Here is a 25,239-nt window from a genome sequence, read left to right as displayed (position 1 = left end):
CTCTGTAAAAGAAGGGGTCGGGGGAAGGGACGCTGAAGTATTTTTAATACCTGAGCCTAGCTGCCGGCTCACCCACTCGGGCGCTCCCCGGGCTCCGCGCTGGGCCAGCAAGCTTGGCCTCAGACGCCGGCGAGGTCACAAGTCTCACGGCCTTCCTCAGCCCAGCCAGGGCTCCTTCGGCTGTAACCTCAGGGCTTGGCCCACGGAGGCCAGCGGAGACCGAGCGCGCCCGAGGGCAGCGACCAGCCGCAGCTCCAGGTGCGCCCGGCGGCCCGGGCCCGCCCCCCGTCGTCACGCGCGGTCCAGCTCCACCCACGTCGGCGCCGCACCACCGGCGGGCTGGGCGGGCTGGGCGGCTCAGGCCCAGAGCCCGCCCCGGCCTCGCGCGCTATGTAAGGCCAGTCGCTTCGGCCGCGGCGGCGGAAGGAGCTTGCGAACCTGTTCAGTCAGCGAACAGTCCCCAAGCTCCGACCCTTGCTCGGCCCCGCTGTGGGGATTCGCCGCGCACGCGCGCACGCTCGCTACGCTCCGCCCCCGCGCGCCGCCGCGTCCTCCGACTCCGGGCCGCGGGCACCGCGCCGCGCGCCGGCAGCTGAAGTCGGCATGCAGGACTACGACGAAGTGACCGCCTTCCTGGGCGAGTGGGGGCCCTTTCAGCGCCTCATCTTCTTCCTGCTCAGCGCCAGCATCATCCCCAACGGCTTCAATGGCCTATCGTCCGTGTTCTTAACGGCGACCCCGGAACACCACTGCCGGGTGCCGGACACCGCGAACCTGAGCAGCGCGTGGCGCAACCACAGTGTCCCGGTGCGGCTGCAGGACGGCCGCGAGGTACTTCAGAGCTGCCGTCGCTACCGACTCGCTACGATCGTCAACTTCTCGGCGCTCGGGCTGGAGCCGGGGCTCGATGTGGACCTGGAGCAGCTGGAGCAGGAGGGCTGCCTGGATGGCTGGGAGTTCAGCCAGGACATCTACCTGTCCACCATCGTCACCGAGGTGGGTACCAGCTCCGCGCCCAGGGCCTGAGACCTAGGCGTAGGCAGGACCTTCACTGTCTTTAAAGTCGCGTACTCCACCCGCCAAGGTGCGTGCTGGATGCTGTCACTCCCTCTCCGCGGACTCACTACATACTGGTGATCCTGGACATCCTCCAGCCAGGTGGCTCTGGAGCACTTTTCGTGGTGACTTCCAGAGAGATCATGGCCATCGCAGCACGGTTCTCAGTCTGGCCACCCATCCTTGTTAGCTACCTTGGAGAGGAAGTCAAGAAGGCCCTGGCAATTCCTTGTAAATACTCCAAGATACTGAGTAGTCAAAGTCATTCCTCATAAAAAAAATTGTTTACGTTTTACTCATGGTCAGTTATCATTAGTCTTTTAGGATTCTGTGCATCTGAAGATCCATTTGGAGTGACTTCTTAACCTGGAATGTTTTAGGGTATAAATGTCTTTAGCCAGATTTAGTTAAAGCATACAGCCTTAGTTCATCGGAAGCAGGGTGAAAACCTTTCTCATTCCCCAGCCCCTTGGATTTTCCTTTTGGGCGGCCTTTTCTATCCCTGGTGACCTTGTAGTCATTAAAGCTGGATGTATGATGTGATATTTATGGATGCATGTAGTTCTGCTTTGCATCTTACTCCAGCTCTGGCACTCTGACTCTGTGTAGTCTCAGCAGAACTGAGCAAGCAGGACATTAAAAAGAGCACTTCTTGGTAGACCCTCTGGTGCCCAGGTTCACTGGGTGTCAGGAACAGGGGTTTGAGGAGTAGGGAAGGCTTCTTGGAGAAGGAGGCTTGTCGATGAGTCTGGGGTGTATAGATCAACAGAGACAAAGTCTGGAACATCAAGAAACAACCTGGCATAAGGTCAGAATTCACAGGGAAGAGGCTGAAGGGAATGGTCCATAGTTTCTGGTGTGGCATCAAACCCTACTGGAGCCGCAAGGAGGCTTACATGGAGACTGTGTGTGTGTGTTGCTTCTGCGGGTTGTCACCCTTCAAGGTAGTCTGAGTGCTGCCACAACAAACGTGTGTGTGTGTTGTTTTTTGTATATTTGGACATTTGATGTCCCCAGAATCTGTGCCTCCTTAGTCCACATGTGTGTAGTAGGACTGTGAGAAGAGCCCCACTGGGATCTCAGCAAGTGACACCATTCCAGTGTCCTCAGGCATTGCTGCTTGAGAGAACAGGCACTGCTTGGAGGTAGTTGACTGTGATCTGTGGCTGAAGAGGGCACGGAGCGTTAAAACCTCCAGTCATCACAAATCCTTGATCCTAGCCTCCCAAGTGAGTCTGTCACCCTCCTGGAAGCCAGTGAGCATTGTGAAAGTAGAGGCTGTCCCTCAGATTGCAGGCAAAGACCATGGAGGGGAAGCCATACTCCATGACTTAGAAGTCCCTGCAAATTCTGCATCTGGCTGCCTGCAGAAGAAGGCAGTGACGTCAGAAGCAGCTCGTGGCATTTCTTAAGACTTTGCCCTAACCCCTAATGTTTCTGACTTACTCGAATCATTTGCTCTTTCTTTGCTGCCCCCATCCTACCTTTGGCTGAGAGCAGTGATGGCATTGATGAGCTCCCAAAGGCAGACTGTTCCAGAAGAGTCCTTGAGCTATGTTGCTACCAATATCAGCCTTTCCTTTTATATGTTTCAGCTGTTTCTTTAGCTGTCTAAACAGTTTCGTAAGATCGCTGTGCCCTTTCACCTACTTCCAGGTTGTCAGTGTTTGCAGGGAGGGAAGATTAATAACATTACTTAGCTCTTTGTTTGAGGATGCTGGTATGCCAGACTTTTAGATTCAAGGCTGCTCATTCTCCTCTGGTGAACAGTCACTGTTGGAAGCTGTTACATTAACATTCTGATGGCTCCATTTTTCTAAGGCCCCTTTTCTTTCAATCAGACCTGCCCGGCTGACCACTGCAGCTAGTCCTGTGCCTGTTAAATGTCTTCAAGCCTGCCCTCTGCCCCAAATCATGCCTAGAGGTATTTGTAAGTATGCTGGTATGGAATTCCTATTCATGTTTTTCAGCAGAAGATGAAAACCCCCAGTTTCATGTTTGATTTTTTTTTTTCTTTGTTGGAGTTGACGAGCACACACATAGTACTAAACTTTGTGGTGCACTTATATCTTGCAAGTCCTGACATTGATGCTGGATGCAGATTGAGTGCTCAGGAACATTTTTGTTGAATGGATTAATGAATCATTTTGAAATCTTCTCCACCGTGGGAGAACTGAAGAAGAAAAGGACAGGTTTAACTCATAGTAGAGAAACTCAGGGGTGGTCAAAAATCATTAAGTGGAATATTTCAAAGTAAACATAATCCCCCACTCCAGAGACTGGTGCTTGTGCCTGTGTGGATCTGCAACAAGGTGCTGGGAGTGGCAGAAAGGAGGGGACACTGTTTATGAGGTGAAAGAGGTTGTTCTCCCATGTTTCTGGAATAGGTTAGTGGTTCGGGAGCTTCTAGGCTGAGCCCTTCTGTAGCCCTCAGTCACCCCAGGGGCGCCGGGGCATCGGCCGCTCCATTGTGCAGTGGAGCCACTCCAATCCCTCTATGTTCCTTGGCCCAGCACCGCCTCCTTCTCTGGGAGCATGGGTGATTTTTCAGGCTGCCTGGGTCACCTGCCTTTTGGTATTGCCATAGCACAGCCTGTGGCTGTAGAGTTTTCCTTTGGAAATGTCTAGGTACTCCAGCACTCATGAGTTAGGGTCTCTTCAGCCAAAAATCCAGCAGTTCTCTGTGGCCCCTTGCCCCTTGCCAGTCTCTTCTTCCCAGAAGCCCCCTGTCCCGGCCCTTGGCAGCACTCTTACTCACTCCCTGTTGTCCTGGAAAGCCTCTTTTTGTCGACCAGCTTTTCCATCAGCCTTATCTCATGAGTGTATAGTCTTAGAAAATAGGAGGGCACCCACTGTTATCTCCACATCCACCTAAAGAAAAGGCTACATCAACTGGGGAGGCAGGCCCCGGGCTGACTCTAGGGTGGGGAGACCAAAGAGACCCGGAGCCAGTGCCTCACTGCTCTGCCTTTCTGACTCGCCTCACTCTAGGGAAGTGCAGACCCTTTTCCCTGCCCCTGCAGCTCATGGCAAATCCACGAGGGCCCCTGTGTACATACAGTCACAGCAGACCCATCTGACCATGAGCGGTCAGACTGAGACTAGCTAGCTGAGAACCAACACCCTGGGTCAAAGTTCTGACAGTTGACACAGAGAAGGGATGAGGGAGAAAGGAAAATAATCTGTTCTTGAGAATGAAGTTCAGGGTTCGTCTGGGCTTTGGGCAGCTAAACCCAAGGACGAAACCCAAGGGATAGTATGGTTTGGAAGGTTAACAGTCCTTTATCCATCAAGTCACTCACTCACCTAGGTATCAAACAGGTACTGAGTCTCTCTGCTGCAGGGCTCTGCCAGGCTTTTAGAGGATGTGGTTGCAAATTCTCCTTGCCCTGACAGCCTTGGGCCAAGGATTCACCATTAACTGCAACAGGAGGCAGGATGAAATGTGTGTAGGACTGCATGGCCTTCAGTAACAGGTAGTGCTTACCAGTGTGTTTGACCACTGATGCGGTCAGGCTGGGTACATCTCAGGGAAGAGCTTCTGCCCTGTGGGCACAGGCTCTATCACTGTTTTCTTCCAGTTAACTCACAGGTAAGAACATTTAGTCCCAGGGAAATACATCATCTCTGTACTTCCCATAACTGAGAAGTAGCACCAATTACATACTGCGTTCAAGAGACACAGTTCTCTTTCTTTTTAAAAATTTAAACAGCTTTATTGAGGTATAAATTACATAAAACAAACTGTGCCTAACTATAGTATGTAATTTTAAAAGCTTTATATATACATAAGCTATCTCCAAGAAGCTATCACCACTCGAAAGGCACATTTCTAACCAGAAAGGGTAGCAAGCCTAGGCCCCTTGCCAGGGTTACTGTCAGATTTTTTTTTTTTTCCCTCAGTTTGCTCCTGCTTTTATAGCTCACCCAGCTGAGGGGTAATGATGCTAGGCTCATGACATAAATCTTAAGCCTACACATTTAGTTTTAAGATTAATACCTATTATCATCAGCCAGTACAGTTCATCCTTCATACCAGGTGGCTTCTTCAGTGAGCAGATCTGTAGCTGCCTTAGTCACGGCTGCCAAGCCAGGAACTCAGTAGAGAAATACTAGATTATTTTTGCTGTAAAGACAGCAAACCTTGGGTCATAACCTGGACTCTATGGGCCTCTCATCCCACTCCTCCTCAGGGGGGTCAGGCCAAATCCTAGAGCCTGCTACAGTCCATCTGGTGGTTGCCAGGTGGGTGGTTGGGTTGGCTGGGTGGAACCTAGTCTGTGCTTGCCTTCTGTTCATTTTTTGAAACCTAGTACCTTTCCTGACCCTATATACAGGCCCCTTTGGCCAGCAGGAAGGAACTGTTAACCCATGCTTGCTTTTGGAGGGCCCAGAGCCAGGCCATGAGAATTGTTAAGAAATGTCGGTAGTAGATGGAGAGCCCAGTTACTTAAGGTAGTTACACGCTTGCCCAGAGTAAGGACACTGAACCAAGTGGTGGGGTTGAGGCTGCTGGAGCTGGAGAGATGCTCTGGGGGTCCACATGAGGAGCACTACAGTCACCTCATCTCCTGCAGAGCATTGTTTGACCTGGTTTCAGGTAGCATCTGGCCTTGCCAGTTGAGAAGTCCTTAGAAGCCTATACTGGGAGACCCGACATGAGGTGGGGGGTTAGAGGTTCCACTCCAGAACTCATTGAAAAAGCCCCTCTGGACTTCTAGTCTGGCTCAGCTATATCAGACCCCAGCTCTCATGAGAGACCTATTGAGAAGCAGCTAATGACTCTATTCAGTCTCTCTTAAAATCTCTTGTCACTACAAAAATAGTGCCTGCTAGCTGGGAATAGATCCATCATATTCAGTTGTGGCCATAACCATAATCTGGCCCTGAAGCTCTAACACCTAGAGGCTGGCACCCCCTCACTGAGTCCCTCAGCTCTAACTCCCTGCCACTCCTATCCTGACTTCAGCAGCCGTGTCTGGATGGCAGCTGCCCTAGGAGCACACACCCTCCTAGAAGGAAGATGGTATCGGGGTGCTGGCACCTCTGAGACTGCAGAGATGAGAAGGCTGCCGTTGCCTGAACGTTTGGGCCTTAGTGCTCCTTGTCCCCTGCTAGTCTGGGCTTCCTCTAGACTTTAGAGTTGGTGACTCCCAACTCTTCCCTGGAATGGGGATCACCACCCATTCTCAGTCCATCCAAGGCGCAGGCTTGCTTCCGAGTGGAGAGCCAGCTTGCGGCTTAGTGATCCTTATCGTCTTCTGCAGGGGTTCTTGATCCATCCTGAGGGCTGCCCTCCTACCCATTCTGAGGTGCCTGGAGGCTTTCTGCATGCACTGCCCAGCAGGGCTGAGAGGCAGACTTGTTTTTCCCTCTGACCTTGACCTGGAAGAGATGCTTTCTTCTTGGAAGCCACGCACTCCCCAGGAGCCAACAGGATCCATGGAGGACAGGCCTGCAGCCTGTCACCGGGCAAGCAAGGGGCTGAATTCCCTGGAAGGTGGCCTTCTTGGTTATTACAGAGCACCATCTCTCTGTTCTGGGAAACATTTTTCTGGGAACCAGCAAACTTCCTATTTTGGTTTCTCATCCTTCTCTTGGCCCTTGTTAGGCTGGAGCAATCTCATGTGTGAGTGTTCAGTGCTTCTCCGTGCCCGCAGATCTCTTCCCATGCCAACTATGGTTGCAGCTCTATACCAGGTTCCAGGAACCTCAAGCACTGTAACCTGTTCCCTCCCCCAATCACTATTTCATAAATGGGGAGATTAAGGCAAGATGGGGTTGGTAGCTAGTTAACAGAGTAGAAGCTACAACCCAGCTTTTTGGCTCCCAGCTCAGAGCTCTTGGCTGTAATCGGGCCTTACATTGGCACAGCATCAGGGATAACAGCTCTAAATGTCAGCAGAAGAAGCCAGGGGTCATTGGCCCAGAGTCAGGACCTGAGCAGAGCTGGAGGAACAGATCCAGAAGGTGCATACTAGGCCTTCTGGCTGCATTTCCTTGCTGGATGCCTTGACCCTTGGAGCTGCAGAGCCCTGCTCCAGAAACACTCATGCCATCCCTGCCAATGGCCTGAGCCCCACTGAGAGGTTGCCTGCTCCACCCACAGTCCCAGCCTGAGCCCAGATCCTTAGAAGCGACCATATTAAGCCTCGCCCTTCCTCCTGGGTTGGCACGTGGGCAGACTACCTACTCCCTGCCTGTCTCCCCTCCTGAAACTGATAAGAAAACAGTGAGGCTAAAAGCTGTGAAAAAAAACAAGATGGCCAGTCTCCCCATTGAGGGGAAGCCTGTGCCATGCCTTGCTGCCTGATGGGCCATCACCTGCCTTAGTGAGCTCACACACCCTTGCGGTCATGTAAACAGAGCGTGCCATGGATATGGGATGTTCTGATTTCATTTTCCAAGAAGCCGGACATTTACAGAATTTTTAAAAAGAAGTAATACATCCCTCTCTCCTCTTTCAGTGGAACCTGGTATGTGAGGACGACTGGAAGGCCCCGCTCACAATCTCCTTGTTTTTCGTGGGTGTGCTGATGGGCTCCTTCATTTCCGGGCAGCTCTCAGACAGGTAAGGTGGGTATCTGTCTGCTGCAGCTGCTGGGGACCCCAGCCAGAGCCAGGTAGTGTTCTTTCAACCTGGGCTGTCTGTCTGAAAAGGGGGCAGGCACATCGATACCATAGGCTCCATTCCAGGTAAGGAGAGTCAGCGGCCTCCTCTCACTGATGCTTGCTGAGCAAAACCACCTCAGCTGAGTGTATCCATGATCCAGTTGACCAGAAAATATGCCTTGATTCACTTCTGTGGCGCCTGGCTGGCCTTCCCTAGGTAAGCATAACTCTTTGGTGTCTTCACGCATTAGGAGAGGGAGACACCACATACAAGCACATGAGCTGTATTGTAGATCTTAGGGCATTCCATAGACAGTTGCCTCTGTGTTCCCGAAAACCATCACTCTTTCCTCAAAGTAAGAGGAGGTCTCACTGGCCAATGGCAGTGTGATGGGCAGAACTCTTACGTCCACAGGGCTGATTCCCTTTAGCTAACAGGCTTGTGGTTATTATTTATGGTACTTCACAGCAATCAGGAAGTGTGCTGTTTCAACCTATAAGCAGGTGATTTGTATAATTCCAGGGCTCTTGACTCAAGGTCTGGGGCTTAGGGCGTTCATCTCCTCTGGAGATTACCTACAAAATTTTAGAGATTGTATGCGAGCTTTTTTCTGGAGACAGTTCCAGAGTTGCCACAATATTCACAGAGGGGTTTATGATATTGTATCTTTCTATCTCAGGACTTCAGGGTCTGTGAGAGAAGCCTGTGGCAAGGAGAATAGCCTTCAGCAACGTCCTTGGCCACACTGGATCACCCCGTGGAGAGGAGTCCCAGCATCCTCCCAGCAGGGGGAGTCTCTCATAGGTTCAGGCTGAGGATGTCATCCTGCTTTGAGAACATAGCCATTTTACCCTGTAGCTTTCATGCAGAGGGATGTTTGGGCATGTTGCATCTATGGATTAATATCTTTACCTGAGAAGTCTTTCCTCATAAGAAATATGTGCATTTTTCACTAGATTTGTCTTTTCCGGTGTGTCATCTAGTGATTTTTGAAAGGGACAAATTCCCGCAGTCACCTGTAAGCATTAAAGAGTTAAGTAGGCTGTGAGCACTGACTGTTGATTTTAGATGAGCCTGAGACACTTGCTCCTTTAGGGGAAAGGCCTTTGCTTCCCCAGACTCTTAACCTAGCAGCAAGTATCAGTTAGTTACTTACATTTATTTAATAAACATAGAGAATCTGAGAATTCCTTGGTAGTCCAGTGGTTAGGACTCCATGCTTTCATTCCCAAGCTCACAGGTTCAATTCCTACTGGGGGTGGGGAATTAAGATATCTCAACATTTACATACTTAAATACATACTTCAATGAAACTTTTTTTTCCTGTTTTTCCTTTATAAATACACTTAGAGGATAGCAGTATTTACTGAAGGTGAATATACACTGACTGTATGACTCAGCTACCCCACCCAAGAGAACTCTTAATCTACAGCAAGCATCAGTTAGTTACTTACATTTACCTAATTAACACAGAGCATCTGAGAATTCCCCAGGGGTCCAATGGTTAGGGCTCTGCACCTTCATTGCCAAGGTCACAGGTTCAGTTCCTAGTCGGGGCAGGGAACCAAGATCCCATAAGCTGCACAGCACAGTCAAAGTAAATGAATAAATAGATAATAAATACATACATGTGGAGCTTCTAATATGTGCCATTCACTCTTACACGTACTGTACAAATAAACAACAAATAATTTAATCTTTGTAACCCTATGATGCAAGAAGTATTAGTCTTCTCATTTTACAGATGGGAAAAATGAAGCCCAGAGGAATTAGGTGACTTGCCCCAAGTCACACAGCTGGCAAGTGGCAGGGCTAGGATTCTGGGCCAGAGAGTCCTGATCCTCTGTTTGCTGTGAACTACTCTTCTAGGTGCCCATGGTCTGATGACCATGTAAGACCATGATTATCTGAGGAAAGGGTTTAAGTTTCAAAAGATCTGCTCCCAAGGAAACAATAGAAACAAAGTTAGTGACTGTGTTGAAGACTACCTTATTCTTCAGAAGGGCTAGTAGAGTACTTCTCAAACCTTTAAAAAAATTTTTTTGCCAGCAGACTTCTTCTTTTAAGTAGGATCCTTTAAGTCCAGTAAATGAAATAGCCAAAAATGTGACTGTTTTGGCTGCAGCACCTGCCTTTAGCTCCTTGTACCACCCCTCAAGCTTGTCTGCACCACCTTAGGCGGCCCCAGGGCTCTGCGGGGTGGGCAGTTTTCTCCTAAGTGAGCCAGGTCAAAAACCTAAGCCTAACAGATTGCCTTAGAGCAATACGTTTATGCCCTCCAGTGTTGCCTGTGATAGCAACAGTAACTTTTTAATATAGGACTCCTTTCAGGAATATGAATAAGCCTAAAAGTCAAGAGCAATAAAATAATCCTGGGTTGCCAAAGTGTTTTATCTGATGTCACTGAGTTACCTTTAGGTGCAGAATTATAAGGGAGGCACAACCCTGGGAAGAAGTAGCTGATATTTCTTATTTTTGTGGACATGTGTGTTTAACCCTTTGTTGACAGATTTTAAAAGTGAGCCTTTCTTGCAAATCAAAACTACAGTGACAAGTATCACCTCATATCAGTCAGAAGGCCATCATTAAAAAGTCTCCAAATAACAATTGCTGGGAAAGGAAAAAAAAAAAGTGCTGAAGGGGGTGTGGAGAAAAGGGAACCCTCCTACATTGTTGGTAGGAATGTAAGTTGATGCAGCCACTATGGAGAACAGTGTGGCGGTTTCTCAGAAAGCTAAAAGTAGAACTACCACATGACCAACAGTCACACTCCTGGACAAAACTGTAATTCAAAAAGGTACGTACACTCCTATATTCATAGTAGCACTGTTCATGATAGCAAAGACATGGAAACAAGCTAAGTGGTCATCGGTAGATGAATGAATAAAGAGGATCTGGGACATATGTACAATGGAATTCTACTCAGCCATAAAAATAGAACAAAATAATGCCATTAGCGGCATCATGGATAAAACTAGATATTGTCATATTAAATGAAGTAAGTCAGAAAATGGAAGACAAATACCATACAATATCACTTATATGTGGAATCTAAAATATGACACAAATGAACCTATCTGCAAAACAGTAACAGACTCACAGACATAGAGAACAATGTTGTGGTTGCCAAGGGAGAGGGAGGTGGGGAGAGATGGATTGGGAGTTTGGGGTTGGTAGATGTAAACTATTATGTTTAGAATGGATAAACAACAATATCCTATTGGATACTGTATAGCACAAGAAACTATATCCAATCTCCTGGGATAAATTGTAATGGAAAAAGAGGAGGAAAAAAGAATGTCTATATCTATATAACTGAGTCACTTTGCTGCACAGCAGAAATTAGCCCAACATTGTAAATTGGCTATACTTCAATTTAGAAAAATAAAGAAAAAAAAATGCTGGTGGCTGTCAGAGAATATAGCTGATCTTTTCTGTATTTTACAAATGTGCTGTATAAATAAAAACAGACAAATGTTTCTTTTTAAAAGTGACTGTTTTGAGTCCCAAACCCAGATTGCCAAGGACTGTTGCAATGGAAGGGCTCCCTGAGTTGTCCTCTTCACTACTCTCCAGGGAGCTGTTGGGAGGGGAGAGCAGGGTAGGGAGGCCCCACCCCTTGGTTGGCATGCTGCGCACTATTGTTACAGGACAATGCAGGGGAGTCTCCTTTTAGGCCAGGGTTGCTCAAGCTCGGCACTGTTGACATTTTGCCCCAGAGACTGCTTTGTTGTGGGAGACTATTGTGGGCATTTTTCAGATGTTTAGAACATATCTGGCCTTTATTTACTAGATACCAGTATCATCAAAAACAACAAAACCCTGTTGTAATGGGGAGAAGCACCAAACTCTTTACCGTGGCTGAAGGCCTTGTGCAGCCGGGCCCCCTGGCACCCTCTGCAGTCTCCCCCTGACCAGCTGCCCCTCGCCTGCATTCGTCTTGCCCCTCCAACCGTAGTTGTACATGCTCTTCTCATAGTCACAGCAAAACATTCCCAGACCCCTACCCCTGTGCCACGGCCTTCCTTGACCACACAGGTGACCTCCTCAGGGTGTCTGGTATACATTATTACGCTGGTTCCTTGTGCCTTGCCTTCATATTGCCTATCAGAAATAAATAAAAGATGTTATCCTATGATTAATGTTGACCTCCCCCTCTGTACTGTGAATATCATTAAAAGCTTGCTCACTCTCCCTTACCCTCTCTTATGAACAACTACTTTACCTTTGGGTCTGATCTTGGTGCCCCATCTTCAAGGAGACCTCCCCTGAATGCCCAAGTCCCCAGCCCCTCCCTGCAGTCCAGGACAGGTTCCTTCTTGGGTCCCTTGTGGGTCAGGATGCTGATCCTTCAGCGCCCTTGTATCAGTGTGTGATCGTACATTGAGCAGTGTGATTAAAATATGACTACTGTCTGTCTCACCAACTACACACTATAAGCTCCTTGAGGGCAGAATCAGTGTCTTTTTTTCTTATTCAAATACATTTATAGTGACTAGTATATAATAGATGTTGAAATAAATAATCATTGAATGAAAATGGGTATCTGATAGCCCTGGCCAGACTCAAGCTGAATCTGCTAGGTTGAATGAACTAGGTTGACTTGTTCCTACTTTTTGTAGCACTGTCTTTAAAACCAAACAAATCCAAAAAACCCAACATTTTAAAAAATTTTAAGTTGATCACAGGTATAGAAAACCACATAAAACAAATGAGGTTTAAAGAATTATTCCAGGGAAATAACCATATAAATATCATCAAGTCAAGAAATAGAACTTTGCTGGCCACCAGGAAGGCCCACTCATCTGTTCCATTCCAAGGACAATAGCCTCCCTCACCTATCAGTAAACACTAGCCTGACTTATAATAATCACTTCCCTGTGGGGTTTTGGTAGTTTTATCATCCAAATGTGCATCCTTAAACACAAGTTTAGTCTTGCTCACTTAAAAATTTTTACACGTCTGTTAGTCTGCTTTAACCTAGGGGTTCTCCATCCTTTTCTCTGCCTGGGCTATTCTACCTGTAGAATTTCCCAGTCTGAATTTTGCTGAGGGTATCAGTTGAACATATTCCTTTTTTCTCTGCATTTCTTGCAAATTGCAGCTAGATCCAGAGACTTCATCAGATTCAGATCCAGCCTCTTTGGCAAGACTATAGGAGTCATACAATGTTCAAGTGTCTCTTTTTATGATGTTAGCAGTCATTGAAACATGATGCCCATATCTGTTCATTCACTGGGAGTCGTAAAAAGATGATATTCTAATTTTATCACTTTGGTTTCATTTAATAGTTGGAATACTTTTATGAAATGATACTTTCCCTCATCTGTTACTGGTTACTGTTCATATAGTTTACATAGAAAAGTCAGGACAAATGTCTTCCCCTTTATTTAAACAGTTTTCATCTGTAATGAATTTTTTCTCCATTATCCTCCAAAGTAAACCAACTCTTTAAAAATATTGATTATGAATGTATGAACTTAAGTATAATGAATGTGTTCCAGTCCCTTGTGATCATTGTGTCAACTCTGGCACTGCCTTTTAGGCAATGCTGGTGCCCAGGCTGTGCATTGGTAACAGCCCAGGGACCCAGAGACCAGGACGGCCCCCGCACCAAGTGCCCTGACAGCACTGTCCGCAGCCCCTCCCTGAATGATCCCCGGGAAAGACCCCTTGGGGGGGCCATTCCTGCTGCCTTCTCCCAGCTGGTTCTCTGTCACTCTCCTTTCCTTCCCAGGTTTGGTCGGAAGAACGTGCTGTTTGTGACGATGGGCATGCAGACAGGCTTCAGCTTCCTGCAGATCTTCTCGAAGAACTTTGAGATGTTTACCGTGCTGTTTTTCCTTGTAGGCATGGGCCAGATCTCCAACTATGTGGCAGCATTTGTCCTGGGTATGGCCATCAGTTTGGAGTTGAGTACTTGATCCTGTGTTTCACCATCATCCCACCACCCACTTTCTGGGGACAGCTGTGATGTCCCTCCGGGGAGGTGGTCTCTGGCAATGCCAACCAGGGATCCTTGGTGGACCCAATTAGTAGGCATGGAAACTGAGTCCTCCAAGTGCCCACCTAGCCTTGCGTCCCCAGCAGCACAATAGCCTGACTGCTGATTTCCAGTTCTTCTCTGGCCCCCGACATGTGGCACCTTGGTCTCATTAGTACTTGATGGCCATTTTACTAGAATTCACCTAAACATCTTCTGTTAAAAAATAAGGCCTGCCATTTCCCAGGGCTGGGGTAGCTAAGGAAAGAGAGAGGCATGACATGAGGAGCAAGGGCCATGATTGGCAAGCTCACCAAGGAAGAAAACTGCCTCTTCTGAAACACACAGTGGCTAGTGAAATCGACTGGCAAGAATGAATTGAGGGACTTCCTTGGTGGTCCAGTGGTTAAGACTTTGCCTTCCAAAGCAGGGCGTGAGAGTTCAATTCCTGGTTGTGAAGCTAAGATCCCACATTCCCATAGGGCAAAAAAAAAAAAAAGAAAGGAAAGAAAAAACCTAAAACATAAAACAGAAGCAATGTTGTAAAAAATTCAATAAAGACTTTAAAAATGGTCCACATTTTTTTAAAAAATCTTAAAAAAAAAAAAAAAAAGAATGGATTGATAGGGGTGGGCTTTAGTCACGAGACCTTCAGGGTTTTAATTCATAATCCACAGTGCAGGGCTTGGGCCTGCTCTCACTGAGAAGCTGTCAGTCGCACTGTTCGGAAGAATCTAACTCTAACTTTTGGGTCATTGGGTTCCTTGGGCTGATTGTTGAAAGGATTATTTGTTTCTCTTCACATTTAATGGAAAAATTTTTCTTAAGAGTGCAATAGTCAGCACGTGTGGCTATAAAGCAACTTCCCCTTTAATGAAGCCTTCCTCAGTGAAGATTTAAATTTGAGGCCCCACATGGCATCTTTAGCATAGGGTTTCGGGAAGTGATGTCAGTTTCAGGAGAGAACCCTGAGGTCCCCACAGCAGGTGGTCAGAATCCTGTCGCTCCCAAAGGCTTGGAAACTTCGAGATAATTCTGCCTGATCCCTTATCTGTATGTTGAAAATTACACAAGAGAAGATGAATAAGGAAATGACCAGAATTAAACTACTAACCTGACTCCTCCCTTGTTTTGAACAGGAACAGAAATTCTTGGCAAGTCAGTTCGTATTATATTCTCTACGTTAGGCGTGTGCATATTTTATGCATTTGGCTACATGCTGCTGCCCCTGTTTGCTTACTTCATCAGAGACTGGCGGATGCTGCTGCTGGCACTGACGGTGCCGGGGGTGCTGTGTGCGGTGCTCTGGTGGTGAGTGTGCCCTGTGCCCTGGTGGTACCCGCCAGGGTCCCTGGTGTCTTCTGTCTGGCTTTCACTAGGGGGCAGCAGCAACCCACACATCCTGTGTTCTTTCAGAATGTTTTTTCCATCCACAGAAAAGCCCAAAACAAAACAACCTCAGGAAATCAACAGACTTGTTCTCAGCCCTGTGCTGGGTTGATCAGCGCGTACAGAGAGGAAAAAGCAGTAGCTGCAAGATGATAGTCTAGCATGACCTCCAGGAAGCTGTCAGACCGAAGGACAAGACAGCTTAGGCCCTGGCTCTGGTTGGGTGTTGCTGACCGAGAGGGGAGGGAGCACATTGTAAGTGAGAGTCCCTCCAGGTAGCAGGATGGAGGAAGCCAGGCTCCATCTTAGCCTCCAACGTAGAGCTGGACAAGTAGAGAGGAGGCTATTCCATACTAAGAGAGAGAATGCCGCTGAGGGGCTGAGGCGGGAGTTCCACTTTGCAGGTGGGGATGGTGAGGGCCCTGGCCCACCCGGATGTGAGAGCATTGCAGAGCACAGTGGGAGAAGATACAGGGCACAGAAGACACAGATGAGTCCTGGTTATGACCCAAGGGCAGAGGCCACCTGGTGAGGTAGAAAATAAGATCCACAAAGTCTCGGAACACCCAAGTGCCTTATAGAGGGTCAACTGGAAAAATCAAGGAGGGAGGGATGAGGATAAACTAGAGGCTGTCAGAGGCCAGCGCAGAAGCTTCTTTGGATGCCAGGAGCAAGCAGGGGTGAGGTTCCTCCCCTCTGCCCCAGGCTCAGCCCAGGACCGAAGCCAGGCTGCGGGAACCCATGTTGTGCCTGTTTACTTAGTCTCCAGCAGGTGGCACCACCACTCCCCAGAAATGGGAGGTGGCCCGCCAGAGAGGAACCCCATCAGGGTGTGTTGGCCCCTGTAACTTCTCTGTACTTCAGTGTCATCAGAGGCTCACACTCACTGGCTGTAGCATGGTGCATCTCTTAGCTTCTGCTCGGAAGTATCGAACATTCCTCAAACCTCGCTCTGGTTCTGAAACCCCATTTCCCACCTCTACTTGTGCTCCACCTGGTCTGAGGGACAGAAGGCTCAGTGAGATTGCTTCTTGTACTTCCAGGTTCATCCCTGAGTCCCCCCGATGGCTCATCTCTCAGGGACGATTTCAGGAGGCAGAGGTGATCATCCACAGGGCTGCCAAAATCAATGGGATCATTGCACCTTCAACCATCTTTGACTCCAGTGAGGTGAGCACCATGCCGGGGCCGGGGGGAGGGTCCCGGCGACCACAATTTTAGGGCAGCATCACACAGCCCCAAAACCCTCCCTTTACACAGCAGCCCAGCCCCCTCCATGCCTAAGGCCCAGCTGCCCCCAAGGCAGGTCCTGTTAAAATTCAGAAGTTAGAAGGTGCCAGCTGCCTCAGTTCCTTTACCTTTCCTGTGGATTTTAGATTTTCATACTTTGTATAAATCTTCTCTTTTAGGTGATCACACAGTGGAACCATTACTTTTCATAATAAAAACTCTTTATGTGTTTATATGGTCTTCCATGAAGTTGGCATTCTGGGAGATCATTGTTTCTTATACCTTGGTCAGTTTCTAATTTTAAAAAAAAATGCACTGCCTAAAATATGAAACAAAAATAGATTTGGAGTTAAAACTGTTCTGTCTCCTTCCGCCTACCAGTGCGGAGTTGTTGAGTATCGTCTTAGAGCCAGGTCCTTTTTGATATCCACCCTCCCCCAAACTCACGCCTTCCTGCAAACCCTGTTCTCCCGTGCAGTGAGTAATTTCCTGGCTCTGCCTGATTCCTGGGTCTTGCTTCTCTTTCCTGTTCCCTCTGTTTCCACCCTGTCTGTAGCAAGCCGTTTTCCTCAGTCCCATGGCTCCCAGAAGAGGTTAGACGTTGTCATTGTTGGCTGATGGGGTTCTGGAGTGTGTCTCTGCTCTGACAAAGACAAGGGCCTGGCTGTGAGAAGAGCCAGCAGGAGCATATTGCTGTGTGCAAAGGCACGTTCGAGCCAGTCTGACTTCCGATGCAGAGTTCAGGTTTGGGAAAGAGAGACCAGTTACTAGAGGTGGCAAAAAAGCCGCTGGCCACTGCCAGCCCTGCCAGCCTCACAGTTAAGAAGCGGCCCAGCACCAGCTCCCACTCAGCATGTCCTAGAAAGGACTCGGTCAGAGTTCAGCAAGGGGTAGATGGCATGGAAGGCTTCTAGTGAGGTAGCCTTGGTAGCTTTGCAGAGGTCAGTCTGGTGAACGCCTGAATCCAGCGGCATCTTTATAGAAATGAGGCTATTTCAGGGGATCTGTTAGGTCAAAAGTTGACCTTTTGTTGAACTGCTAACTCAGGAAAAACAGACTCCAAAGCTGGGTTTGCTTAAGAAAGCAACATCAGTGTGTTTAGACGTGTGGTTTATTAATGTCCTTGGCTGTGCCAAATTTCATAGGAAGTTACATTGGGTGAAGCCAAGGTCAATTTTCCTGTTTTTCTATCTGAAAATTTTTTTCCTTGGAAGTAGACCAGTAACTACATGGTAGGAGGACCAAAAAACATTAATTCTTTAAAAAATATCATATCAATAAACTACACAGCCAGTTTCTCTCTCTGACCCAGAGGGCTGGGAGCCAGGCTTGGGAAGGAATGCTCAGAGGCCTCCCTGGAATGTGGCCATTGACGGGGTTCGGGGTGGTGCTCAGAGAGAGCCATCGGCTTAGGCCTCCTCCTTGGCTGCGTTGCATTACAGGCTGGTCACTTATTTTTATTCCTCTTTCTTGTTCACTAATTTGTTTTCAAGACCTGGTGAAGCCTTCTGCAGCCCAAGACACAGTCTCTATACCTACTCTTCTTTTCAAGCAAGAAACATGAGCCACTTCCCAAGTCAGAGACACAGAAAGCTAAGATGCCAGGGTTTCGAGTATGTTCTGGGGTCTCTAAGTCTCCAAGCCTCTGTCCCTCCCATACCCTGTCCTGTTGTCCGCAGCTACAAGACCTAAGCTCCAAGAAGCAGCAGTCCCACAGCATCCTGGATCTGGTCCGAACTCGGAACATCCGGATGATCACCGTCATGTCCATAATTCTGTGGTGCGTAAGTGAGACCTACCTGGGGCCTTCAGACGCAGCTTCTGGCAGCAGCTCTCAGGCTTCACATTTGCAGACATGTCTCAGACCAAAATTGAAAGCCTGTGTCATCAGAAAGTGGCACAGATGTGCCTTGCAATTAAAGAAGTGGGCATGTCCTGGTTCTTAAGGGAATCTCAGAAGAGGAGTACGAAAAGTGTTGTGGGGGCTCTTGAGGAAGAAACGGGATCTGTGGAGATCCCTCCGGGTCATAAGGTGAAGAGTTGCTCATGTTGGGTCCCTAGTTTAGTTGTTCCTGTCAACAGTGCATCAGACGGTGACAGAGGAGGACTGGTGAGGTCTTTAAGAAGTTCTAAGTGAAGACTCCACGTCCTTTAGGTTACATTCTTAAAATGTGGAAGCAGGAAGTCTTCTCTCTGGAATGTTTGGAGACTGTCCTGGAGGCAGAGCCATGGCCTGCATGTGCTCTTCAAGTTCCTTCTAATGTGGCATCTCCCCAAGTGTGTCAGGCAGGGATTTGTGACTTACCAGAAAGAAGGAACACATCTAAGTGCCTAGAGAGTGTTTGCTCAGTGGCCAGACCCTTGGGATTACAGGTGACTACCTGAGCCTGCAGTGGGGGAGGAAGGCAGGCTACATCTCAGAATCCTTATTGCTAGAGTCACCAAGCCTTGGCAACCAGCTGGGTTTACTCCCTGGGCGGTACTATGAGTCACCCATTTCCAAGGAATGGCCCGGGATCCCTCAGGGCAGCACACTACCCCTGAGTCGGCCTCAGACAAAACCAGCATTCAGCCTGCACCACAGACTTGCCAGCCTGCAGTGAGTCACCAGTCCTGAGGTTCACCCGGGCTCTCCACCTGCTCTGGATTTCCCAGGGACTCCTGTGTGAGCCCTCTTCCCTGATTATAATGGCTGTGACTTCTACCTGCAGATGAGTTAGAAAGAATCTGATTCATGTTGTTCTGGTTTGCCAAAAAGTGCTGACCGTCAACAGAGGGAGTGTCTGCTGGAGACAGGCACTCAGATGGCCCACTGGGAGCTCCCTTTCCTCCTCACAAGTCTGGTGGGTTGGGATCAACTGCTTCTGACCAGTCTCTTGGCTCGTCGCCCCAGAGGATCTGCCAGGGATCTTTCTCTAAATATTTGACCAGTGACTGTTCCTTATTTTATGTTATGTCACCAATTTTACTGCACCCCAGTTAATAGCTGCCTCTTTACTCATTTCCGAGCTTCTTCTGCAGTTGCTGGATCTGGAAGGTTCGGAGAGTAGGGAGGTAGGCTTTTGTGAGTGCTTCAGCTTAGGATTCCTGGGTGGCTCAGTGGTAAAGAATCTGCCTGCCAGTGCAGAAGACGCAGGAGAAGAAGAAGACGCTGAAGACTGGTTCAATCCCTGGATCAGGAAGTTCCGCTGGAGGAGGGCATGGCAACCCACTCCAGTATTCTTACGGAGAATCCCATGGACAGAGGAGCCTGGTGGGCTGCAGCCCATGGGGGTTGCAAAGAGTCAGACACCGCTGAGCACACACAGTTAGGATTTGTAAAGTCAAAAGGCCTATTGACAGGTTGTTGGGTCTTGGTGTTTTTTTCCAACACAGGAAATCTATCTGACTTATATGTCTTTGCTGGGACACTTTGGAATGCTTTGAAAGTGCTCTGACCCAAAAGGTGCCCTGGTCTGGGGGAAGTTATCTTTGTTTCTAAGAAGCAGGACTCAAGGTTAAGTCTGTTGCCCTCCTGGTGAGGATAGTTTTGAATTTCCTGCAGTAATGATATTTTAAAAGTCGCCCAGGTAGGGAGGCACTTGGATGCTGCTTCTCCAGCTTTCCTTGGCACTCTGTTTCAGGATGACCATATCCGTGGGCTACTTCGGGCTCTCCCTTGACACCCCTAACTTGCACGGGGACGTCTATTTGAACTGCTTCCTTTCGGCCGTGGTTGAAGTCCCAGCGTACGTGTCGGCCTGGCTGCTGCTGCGGCACCTGCCCCGACGATACTCCATGGCCACGGCCCTCTTCCTAGGTGGCAGCGTTCTTCTCTTTGTGCAGCTCGTGCCCCCAGGTAGGTCCCATACATGTCTGCGGCCTGAGGTATCCACTGAGTCACTCGGTTTCTAGCAGACTGTCTCACCCAATTAGTAAAGAGCATGAAGTGATGCCGTCACAGCTTGCCTGCATATCTGCGTTCTCGTCCAACAAATCAGGAGAAAGTACCTCCCGGGACGAGACAGTCATCACGGCCTGGCTTTGGGGGCAGGAGGGGCAGCAGCCATGTGGGGCTGGCAGTTGATGGTACTCTTCTACCCAAGCTAAAGTGTGCGTGTTTGTTTCTGGGAGGGGAGAGAGCCATCCCTGTGTCTTTTCAGCCTGGCCCCGTCTTAGTCATTCATTCATTCATTCAATAAGCAGCTGAGCAGTATGTACTGTGGGGGAGGCGCTGTTCTTGGGGCTAAGGAGCAGAAGTAAACTAGTTGGGCAGGGCCCAGGCCTTCCTGGAGCTCATGTTCCAGTTGGGAAAACAGAAAACGAACAAGTAAATAAAATGCTTAGCGTAGTACAGGCAGTGTTACCTTTTATAATGACGGTGAAGTACAGTGGAGAGCTGCTTTATATAGAGTGGTCACAGTGTCCCTGAAGAGGGGACAGTTGAGTAGCAACAGATGAAATGATGGAGAAACCCAGGAAAATGTCCAGAAGCAGAACATTTCAGGCTGAAAAAAAAGGCCAAGACCCTGAGGAGGGTAATGAACCTGGACTGTACGGTAAGAGGTGAGGGGAGGAGAACGGGAAGGTCAGTCCACAGCACAGTTCTCACAGGCCAGCTGCAGGAGTTTATTTGTATAACTGTCTTTGTATCCTACAGAAGGGTGTGAGGTCTTTGAAAATTCACAAAATGGTTTATGGACCCTCACGTCCATGGTGGTACCCCGAGTTGTTATGGATCGGGGACCTCTGGATCCCTGAGGCTGGCAACACTGCATAGTGTGGCTGGGAGCCCAGGGTTGTATATGGAGGCTCCCACCAGATCTCAGGGAGACCCACAGGGTACTCGCAGCATGTCCTCATTGGCACAGCAAGCAGGGGAGATCAGAGGGTCATTTCTGAAGGTCTGCTGGTCTGTGAAGTGTTGAGTAGAGTGATAGCATGAAGTGAGTTATGACTGAACTTCCCATTTATATGCAAATCCTTAGATAATTCCACAGTGCTGGCAGCATGAGGTTCCATGTTTTTAGTGACTTTGTGACTGGGGAGCAAGTTTCGTTTGGATTATTGAGGGGCTCACTCTGGTGGTCTCAAGGCTGAGGAGAAGAGTATGTCCTCACACAGCTGCCGGTCCCAGCCTCCTCTCAGTAAGCAACTTGGAGGGACATAAGCCCCTTATCCCACAGTAGAAAGTTATAGAAACTTCCCTCCCCAACCCTTCCCAGAAAGAAAGGGAGAAAATATGTCTGTTTCAGGCAAAAAACAAACCAAAAAACAACCCTCTGTTGCCTCCTCCTGCTTGCCTCCCTTTGCCTCTCCAGAGCTGTATTATTTGGCTACAGTCCTGGTGATGGTGGGTAAGTTTGGAGTCACAGCTGCCTTTTCCATGGTCTACGTGTACACGGCCGAGCTGTACCCCACCGTGGTCAGGAACATGGGCGTGGGCGTCAGCTCCACAGCGTCCCGCCTGGGCAGCATCCTGTCTCCCTACTTCATTTACCTTGGTAAGTCCCTCGGGGCAGATCGCACACAGGAGGGTTGGGGTGGAAACACTGATCGGCTGTAATACGGGCCAGGGACTGCTCAACAGGAAAACAAGTGTACACGCAGCCAAGACGGGATCTGTGCCCGGGGGAGGTTCCTACTGAGGTGCACTGTGGTGGAAGCACTCATGTGGAAAACAACCTACAGACAAGCTTGAAATTGACAAGAGTGGAGGCTTTTGTGCCTGTTTTAGCCTTCCTAGGCCTTCTGTCAGAGAAGGTAATTCCCCAGTCCTAAGAAATTGCAGCATGTTTAGGGAGCCAGTGTACTTAATTGGCAAAATTCCTTCTTGGAATTTAAAAGGAGTAGGAATAGGGAGGGAAGGATGTCCACTGAAGAGATCTGGTGAACGGAGAACCTCTGTAACTTGAAGCACTCAATGCAGCAGTTTTACACTGTGCAAAGATCTGCATTATGGCATCTTATGTGACAGGGCCCCAGTTTTATCTTTCTCAGAATTGTTTCCTCACAGCAGCTGCAGTCCCCCTGCACATTCCTAGCTGGCACATCTCTGGGGAGGGTTGGCCCCGCCTTGGGAGCACTTTGTGAACATGCTGCAAAGATCTGACAAGCAGAAACACCTCGTGACCTGGCCTGAAGACAAATCGAGTGGGTTGTGACATGTCTGGAGAGGTGGAGGAGTTATTCCTGTCCCTGGATAAGTACCTCGAGTTCCTTGGAAATCCAGCATTAGGAAAAAGGAATGGAGGGACTTCCCTGGCGGCCCAGTTGTTAAGATTCTGCGATTCCACTGCAGAGGGCGTGGGTTCAATCCCTGGTCAGGGAACTGAGATCCCACATGCCACACGGGATAGCAAAAAAAAAAAAAAAAGAAAGAAAGAAAGGAAATACAAATATAAATGTCCCAGCCCTATCTTTCCAGTGTACACCCCTCCCCTGCATCAAGGTACTGCTGGTTTGTGCCAACTTGGGTTCTGTGACCTGCCTAGGTGCCACATTCCAATATGGCAGCTCAGACTGGGAGATGCCAAGGCCGAGAAGCCAGGTGATACCCATTAGAGTCCCGGGGACATGAAAGGAGGGGGAGAGACCACGTCTAATTGCACCCCCAGCTTGGGACTCTGTCTGCTTCACCACAGGTGCCTACGACCGCTTCCTGCCCTACATTCTCATGGGGAGTCTGACCATCCTGACAGCCATCCTCACCTTGTTCCTCCCAGAGACCTTCGGCATTCCACTCCCAGACACCATTGACCAGATGCTAAGGGTCAAAGGGTAAGGAGGCCTCCTTCTTCACAAAGTTAATGTGCTAGATCTGGGCCTGGCAGAGAGTTCCCCACAAACTCAGAACTGCCATGGACGAGTTTAGCCATAAGAGGATCAGACGTGGCCAGGTGCTTACAGCCTGTTCTTTCTGGCTGGACCTAGACCACCAGGTCATCATGCATCTCTCCACAGCAACAGCAACTCTGGGATAGTACAGAGACAAGGAGAAACCTTTCAGAATCTGCTGTATGATTTTTTTCCCCCCTTTAGTGAGATAACCTCAGCTATGGCAATGGCGGGGGTGGGGTTTGTTTTGAAACTGATAGATAATCTTTCTAAGATTTGTTACTAACTTTTGTTTGATTTGTCTTTATAGAATAAAATACAGGCAAACTCCAAGCCACACAAGGATGTTAAAGGATGGTGAAGAAAGCCCCACAGTCCTTAAAAGCACATCCTTCTAACACAACCTCCAGTGAGAAAGTGAAGAGGACAGACTGTCTTGTCAGAAGTGGCTTGTGCAGACACTGGCCCTTCAGTGGCAAAGGTCTTTGCTATTGACTCTATGGATGCCATGTCTGCCTTGCTCATGGATGGACACCCAAACTCAGCTGCTTATGGTCCTAGACACTACCTTTCTCCAGGGACTCTGGCTACTGACAGACAACTTTGGATAAATCCTAACCATTACAATGATGGACTTGGCACTTTCTAAGAAGTTAACCACTAACTGGAACCAGTAGGATTTGGAAAAATAGGAGAGGCATTTGCTAAATTTATGTTTTAATTTCAGATTGCCTAAAAAAGGCCTCTGATAGACCTGAGGGTCTAGTCCTCCCCTCCCCAACCCCCACCCCACTAAACATCTTTTCCCCCGTTTCCCTCTAGTGGTGCCCTTTAGAGGAAGAGAAGTAATTTCACAGGAAGTTTGATTTCTCATACTTTCTCAGTTACAAAGGATATTGTTGCTTCCCCAGGGCAGGAGAACACAGGTCTGGGGAAAGCTAGAAGAATTTAATATGGAGGGAACTGAGCAGATACAGAACATAGACAAGTGCATTGACTTACGAGCACTTAAACCACTCAGAATGACTACTGGGTAGACTTGTTTACATCTGATCAAAGCATCGGGCTTGTCTGGGCCCATAAGAGATGCATCACTGAATCTACTATACTTGTTTTCCACTGCTATGTGAATCAGGTCTCCTAGCTATTATGGTTTCTGACGTATGGTTTGAAGGAAGTAAATCAGTGAGAGAGACAAGCAAACTTGTCTCCTATCCCAAAACTATAATGTGGATTTTGATTGTTTGTGTTTTGTTTGTTGTTTGTTTGTTGTTATGTCTTTTTTCTCCTTAAGTTATTTGCCCTTCAGAATAGACTTAGGAAAGGCTGGTTCCTTAGCCTCTTGGTTTTGTCTTTTGTTGTTTGTTCGTTTCAACCCAGAATCACTCGGGCAATGGTTTGCCGTTGCCACCTCTGCAAGGCCTCACCAGCCTTAGCTAAACTAGCACTTCTCTGAGTGCCAAAAATGATGTCATTGTGTGTGTTCCTTTTGTGATACTTAATCATGGGGAAGAAATTACAAAGAAGAAGGTTAAGTTGTGCTCACAGTCTTTCAGAGTTGCTCACTTCAGTGGTTTAACACTGGGAGATACTCTGCGTTCAGTGTAAAATTGTCTTCTCTTTTCTGAATATGTTACCATGGTACTCCTAGAGCATATGCTTCACCTGGTTTAAAAAAAAAAAGTATTTTTGTGAAAGCTACTGAAGTGCCTTGGGAAATGAAGATGTTTAATAAATGATTTTTTAAAATAATAGCTGCCCACAAATTTTATTTTCACAGTCTGTTAAGTCATACCACACCTTCACGTGACTTTTCTCTGTGTCAGCTTGGACTAATTCTAACAAGTTTATAATTGGTCTCTAAAGCTAAGATTTAATCCCCGTGTACTAGAGACCCTCGCTCTGTTGACTATGGACTGAGCCAGAATTTGTGCACAAATGTCTTAGCCTGGGTTCCCCTGCAAGTGGAGCGGAAGACCGGTGCTTCTGTGCAGTTGTGTGTGTGTGTGCTCAGTTAGTTGCTCAGTCACGTCCAACTCTTCGAAATTCTCCTGGCAAAAATAGTGGAGTGGGTTGCTGTTCCCTTCTCCTGGGGATCTTCTGGACTCGGGGATTGAACCCAGGTCTCCCACATTGTCGGCAGATTCTATAC

General features: G+C 48.3%; 1 protein-coding gene across 2 annotated transcripts; it reads left to right on the top strand.

Annotated features, from left to right (window-relative positions):
- Positions 1–334: 334 nt before the first annotated feature.
- LOC110141111 (organic cation/carnitine transporter 2) lies at positions 335–24,839 on the top strand. 2 transcript variants are annotated; one of them, XM_020899859.2, is made up of 10 exons: positions 335–996; positions 7,524–7,627; positions 13,407–13,561; positions 14,792–14,963; positions 16,085–16,211; positions 17,951–18,051; positions 19,895–20,109; positions 21,572–21,754; positions 22,895–23,030; positions 23,398–24,839. In XM_020899859.2, exons 1-10 carry the CDS (start codon positions 604–606, stop codon positions 23,483–23,485), a joined length of 1,674 nt encoding a protein of 557 aa, XP_020755518.2. In that variant the 5' UTR covers positions 335–603; the 3' UTR covers positions 23,486–24,839. The 2 variants fall into 2 exon arrangements, with proteins under 2 accessions (XP_020755518.2, XP_070321150.1); XM_070465049.1 differs by lacking the exons at positions 13,407–13,561; positions 14,792–14,963.
- The last annotated feature ends 400 nt before the right edge of the window (positions 24,840–25,239 follow it).

This window comes from Odocoileus virginianus, chromosome 3 (genome assembly GCF_023699985.2).
Source record: "Odocoileus virginianus isolate 20LAN1187 ecotype Illinois chromosome 3, Ovbor_1.2, whole genome shotgun sequence".
Classification (NCBI taxonomy): Eukaryota; Metazoa; Chordata; class Mammalia; order Artiodactyla; family Cervidae; genus Odocoileus; species Odocoileus virginianus.
This window is presented reverse-complemented; position numbering and strand designations above follow the sequence as displayed.

Excerpts from the sequence above, each read along its gene's own strand:
- LOC110141111 (XM_020899859.2), top strand. The coding sequence starts at position 604 with ATGCAGGACTACGACGAAGTGACCGCCTTCCTGGGCGAGTGGGGGCCC. Across the intron at positions 7,628-13,406 it reads TCCGGGCAGCTCTCAGACAG|GTTTGGTCGGAAGAACGTGC; the intron begins GTAAGGTGGGTA and ends TTTCCTTCCCAG. Across the intron at positions 21,755-22,894 it reads TCCCTACTTCATTTACCTTG|GTGCCTACGACCGCTTCCTG; the intron begins GTAAGTCCCTCG and ends GCTTCACCACAG.